Source organism: Xyrauchen texanus, chromosome 3 (assembly GCF_025860055.1).
Source record: "Xyrauchen texanus isolate HMW12.3.18 chromosome 3, RBS_HiC_50CHRs, whole genome shotgun sequence".
Classification (NCBI taxonomy): domain Eukaryota; kingdom Metazoa; phylum Chordata; class Actinopteri; order Cypriniformes; family Catostomidae; genus Xyrauchen; species Xyrauchen texanus.
Genome location: NC_068278.1, coordinates 4,400,614 through 4,406,202, shown reverse-complemented (window position 1 = coordinate 4,406,202; position 5,589 = coordinate 4,400,614). Strand labels below are relative to the sequence as shown.

At 37.6% G+C, this 5,589-nt stretch overlaps 1 protein-coding gene across 4 annotated transcripts in view; it reads right to left on the bottom strand.

The window, feature by feature from the left end:
- Window positions 1-1,727, bottom strand: part of pax8 (paired box 8) — a 17,090-nt gene extending 15,363 nt beyond the window's left edge. Inside the window, exons 1-2 of one of the 4 annotated variants that reach the window (XM_052111702.1) lie at window positions 1,398-1,727; window positions 990-1,132 (exon numbers count right to left, since the gene is read on the bottom strand). In XM_052111702.1, the coding sequence (XP_051967662.1) occupies window positions 990-1,011 (22 nt within the window). In that variant the 5' untranslated portion in view covers window positions 1,012-1,132; window positions 1,398-1,727. Of the gene's footprint in view, window positions 1-989; window positions 1,133-1,397 lie in introns of those variants that run through there. The other 3 variants (XM_052111694.1, XM_052111708.1, XM_052111684.1) reach the window with 3 other exon arrangements.
- Window positions 1,728-5,589: the final 3,862 nt, after the last annotated feature.

The window sequence follows — 5,589 nt, the reverse complement described above, 5'->3', positions numbered from 1 at the left end:
AAGATGAAAGGATGAGTAAAGACAGGCGTACTCAGTGTAAAATATAATAACGCAATTAAAAACAGATTTAATTGGCTACACTAGCACGTGACGCAACTACTTGAAATCGCCTTAAAACTTTATATTATAAACATGATTAATTCTGTCCCATGTAGCATAATATCTTTCATAAGGAAATATTAACTCTATATCGAGTGTCAATTATTTAGAAAATGAGTTACAGATCAAACACATCAACGTCCAAACATCTTCCGAAAACATTAAATCTGGAACTATATGAGTTATGTGTGTTTTCAACGGATGATTTATTATTCCGTTACACGCGTCTTCTTGAGATATATATATACACAAATCTAAACTAAAGTCAATATCTGTTCCAGTAAACATGTTTCCATCAAGAGTCCTGTCTCATTGTAACTGCAGTGACCTTGAGGAGCTCCAATAAAACGTGTCTTCATATTACGATGAGTTCAAACTAATCTGTTGTTTTTAGAAAACAAATGTCATGAAACATCTGTGATCCTACAATCCTACAATCCTTTATAGACCTGTCCGGGATCGCATCTGTCATCTTCTTTTGGAATAACACGGATTTCGTTAAACTCGCGCCACTGGAAAGTTCCCGTCAATAGTTTCCGCACATAACTTCTCTTAAAAAATCACAAATCGAATACAGATGTTTGAAATGATTGTAACATATATAAAAAAGTTTGTCACGTTTATATGTTATGTGAAGTTATGTATGTACTCTATTAAATGAACTGTAGATATGAAGAAATATAAATACATTCCGCGTACACAAAGTCATTCTCGTTTTGGTTTGATCAGATGAATTAATTTCACTTTGAACATTATGAACATTATTAATGTTTAAAGTGATCATGTATAATATTAGGCCTGTTTGAGACACATTTCATCTCACATTTCCTGAAATCGACAGAAACGGGGACAGATTCCCAAATGACCAGTTTTTACTTCTTATTTTTTACCTCGTCCAGTTGTGTTGGACATTTCTCAGTCTCGGTCACTTGATGTCCTGGTTAAATGTCCAAGTGTCCACTCGCACTTAATTGGCTGTTTTAGTCCATATGAGGTCTTGCGTGAAAATATTCCTGCGTGACACTTTTATTGCCTGCAAAAGGACATTTATAAAAGGGCTATTATTCTATGTATGATTTAATATTTATGAAGGACTGTTTACAATGTCCTGTCAGTCATGTCCGATACTTATTATGTCGAAGAGTTATTAACGTGAAGATCCTCGTTTTGAAGGAAGCAGTCCGATATTTCTTTTACTATATGTCACGTGTAATATTGTAGATTATGAGGCAGTTATTGCTGGAGAAGTTGCAGTCACAGGTAAATATAATTCAGTGCATGTCAAGTGTTTGTTTTACCTGATAGAGCAGCAAATATCCGACGGCTTTTATCCGGCGCCAGTGTCAGTCGTGATGGCGCATGTTCTGTGTGCTTTGCCCGTCAGATGGATCCGTTTCTCGGTAAGAGCAGCTCACGGGCCCGACGGAGGTTTTATTCCACCGTCTCAGGACGCGCTGCGGTCATTGGAGGACGGGTTTTGGGGAGGTTCGTGTGGGGTGACGTTTCCAGCGGGGGGCACCACACCAAACAGTATGGATGAATGATTCTGAGGTTTCAACCGCTTCCAGAACACAACACAACTCCGAGCGATCCGTCAGCGTTAACGGAAACACGAGAAGATCGGGTTTGTTTTCTGTGATTATAGATGTGAGATGTGACGCGCCTCCTGGGGCGACGTGAACGCGCTCATCTTTCACCCACAATTGGACTTTTGATTGGCTTTAATCTGTTATTATATCACCTGATCTCTCACATGATGTTAGCAACACACTAGAACGGTTTACCTGAATAAAACAACGCTTTTGTAAATTCGTCGCGAGATTTTTACAATATAGCTACATTTTGACATATTTTACATTTTAATACTAATAATAATAAGATTTGTATTGGTTTTTATTCAAGTAAAAAATATTATTTTATTGGACTAAATCATCCTGAATTCGTTAGGTTACAACAATCATAGTAACTTTTGAGCGTTGGATCTGAAGTCCTCTTGTTGTCTTTTATTGGGCTGTTTTGACACTTTTGGGGCCTGCACCCCATGAATAAACTAACTCTCAGCGGGGTGACTTGATTCATCTTCACACGGGTTATGTTGTTCTTAAAGCTTTAACACAAACAGAACAACATGAATGACTCATTTATGACACCCCGGTGTTTTGGATTTTGCCATATGCGCGTGCGCTGCAGAATCGAGCGAATATTAGTCCTATCAACACATTTTGATCGACAGCAAACTTTCAGCAAATGACGTGTATGAATGTTGTTTTGTGCTTCCATCGGCCTGCTGAATATATTCCTGTAGCCTTAGTGACCGATCGGTAAACCACATTAAAAGACAATAATCCAGGTCAAACGCACCCCATATTCTTATCTCGTTATTCCTGCTTCATTCATTCATTCATATTCATGCGTTGACCCGACGCTTAGTGTAAATACAGCGAGTTCAAGCGGCCAGTGACATTAAAGCGAATCACAGCGCACAATTCCTTTCAAACGCCCGAGGAGAGGGCAGAGAAACAGAGGTTACCGAAAGTTTAACAAGCGATTAAACCTGTGCGATAATTATATATATATATATATATATAGCCTATATATATATCGTTTAAAAGTGGTCCGTTCTGCTATTTCTTTAATGGAGTAACGCAGACTCTTATAAATATCTCACTTTGAGATCATTAAGAATACGGAATTTAATTCGCAGTTTCAAATTCACTTTTTAAACACAAAACAATATTGCATGACGGGTTTCATTTCAGTTCTTTATCCCGCTGAAGAGATCCAACAAATTCATTCCGCTGTTACCCTCTTTATGATTTATTGTATTTATTTTTAATGGACAGATAAGTGACCTTTTGTGATACCTGTTAAAAGATAACTTGAACCCTCGGCAAGGTCAGTTTATGGTTTACTGGGAGAAAGTTTCTGTTAAACTTCCTTGATCAGCAAACGAGTGGAAGATCAATGGATTGAAAAGATAGATATTATAGGTTTAGACCTTTTAAATAATTTGAATAACTTGAATGAATAGGCTAATAATGATTTTATTATTATTATTATTATTATTATTATTATTATTATTTCTTATACAAATCTGAAAATGTCCGAAAGCGCTTCTCAATCAACAAGGTAATTTCCTCTCGCACTTCTGTCATTCTTCTCACGGCGATCAAGATAAAGTTCAGTGGTTCGGGTGTGTCCGTGTGGAAATCACAGGTCAAAGGTTCATGTTGTTGCATCTTCAAGTCCAGAAGGATCTGAGGAGCGGACACAATGCTGCTGTTGTCCTGATGTCATCGCTTTAGCTCATTTAATGAGGGGCATGCAGGTGTAGGGCAACCTTTTTAATTCAGCCACTTAAAACAACCGTTCCTGTTTTTTAGTAAAAAACATAATAAGTAAAAGAGCATGTTTTATTCAGAGTTAATCAGAAAAATCTTGTATAATTTAAGTACATTTATGCTCAAACTCACACTGGACACAGAAAATATGAAAGTTTCATTAACTACTCAAAACAAGATATAAAACGGTCCAAGTGTCTTTATTTCACTGCATGGAAAATATAAGGACTGCAACTTTTTAAAATGACTTTTGGATTTGATATTTGGGTTTCAGAAGAAAACAAAAAACAAACACGTGTCTAAATATTGCGGCTCGTGACGAATGAGTTTGTGTCTTTATAGATGTGAAGGTGCTCTTGAGCTGGTCATTGATTAGATTGTAGTAATAATGAGATCCTTCATTATTCCATCAGCTTTCCGAAAACATCCTCCTGTAAACTCGGCGATCTGCATCTTCAGATAAATATCCTCCATGTATATTCAATCTGTGACCCAAACCTCTCTCATTTGTAATGCTTTTATTTTTCAAAGTGAAAACCACGAACTGTAGCTTTTCTTTACAGTGGACACAGATTGTCTCCTGCTGGTGACTTGTCCTCCTCTGTCTTTCTGTCCTTTCTTTTTCTCTTCTTGAACCATCTGTTTTCACCTCCCTCTATTCTCTGCTCATCCTCATCTTCCTGGTTTTTGTGCTCAGCGGGCCCCCTACACCCCAGTCCGGCCCTCTGCATTGTTATCCCTCTGCCTCCTATTTCCACCCTGGCCTGTGCCCTCTGACCCCAGACCCTGTTCTGATCACCCCCATTCCTAGACCTGCTCCTTCCTTTATTGATCGCTCGCCCCTAAAGTTTGGAGGTCTAATAACTGTCTCAGAGAAGCCCGGGACAAAACCCCAGCATGCTAACCATTGTACGTGCAACAATAATGCAAGGCATTAACCAGCCATTAGCAACGGAGAGAACTGAGCAGCACCCGTCACATGGCAAACAATATTTGACCCATGGTGTTGTTTAAAGAGAGGGTCGAGGTGTTCAAGTGACTTTAGAGGGGCTGTGATAGAAGCTCTTTCAATATACTTTATGGCACATCCAGGAACAGTTTTACTTGTAAACTCTCAGATTCCATTAGATCGGTCCATACAGTATGTCTAAAATCCAATCAGTCCATCTCTGTCTCAAAGAGACGGAGGGAATTTTGTAGTATCGCTCAGGGTGAGGACCGTGTCAGCAATAGAGGTGTCGCTTCAGTGATTCAGTTAGTTGTGTACAGTTCAGATGTGCATTTGCAAAGAAATTTTAATTGATTCAAATCATGACTGGATCATTTTTGATCATCACAGAAAACTACTTTTGGTGGCACATTTGTACTCATAGTTGATATGTTTCTGTTTTGGTTTGTCCTATCTATACACTACTTGATTCAAACACAATTGTAATAGTTGGGATCAGATATTACATTCGTTTTTTTCCCCTCAATGATTTATTATATTCAAAGAAGGATAAACCTATCAGCAATGCTGAGGACTGACCCAGCAGACAAATGAAACATATATTTTAAATATAGCTATGAGCAGCAATTATCAGGGTCCGAGCAGTTTGGAAAAGTGGAGAAAATGACCGTAATTGCCAAATTTGAAGGAACAGATCTTTCAGGGGCAAAGTCATTTTCTTACCAATACTCTAGTTACTTCCTTCATTTTGAGTTTTCTGAAAGTCTTTGCTTCTTGGACCCCCAAATATATACAGCATATTTATGTATTATATCATATTTATAAAAAATAAGTTCTATAAGAGCACCTAAATCCAGACAATTATAGAAATAGCTGATAGAAGTAACTAATGGATTAGAGAGCAGAGCTATTTTATATTTGTTATTGAGGACCTCTATATAAAGATGAAGCTTTAAGTGAAATCATTGAAGTCACTTCTACAGTCAGTTAGTTCTTCAGTAAAGCAAACCCTTTCTTTACATAGATTCAATAAAACATCAAATTACAAAAACTGGAAATAATATAGTAACTGATGGACATCAAATGTGTTTGCACATGAAGATGCCTGAAATAAGATGGGGTTCGATCTCAAGCAAACACCATTAAAATGACCCTAACCCATTGAACTTCATCTTAAAGCACTCAAAACTAATTCTTCTT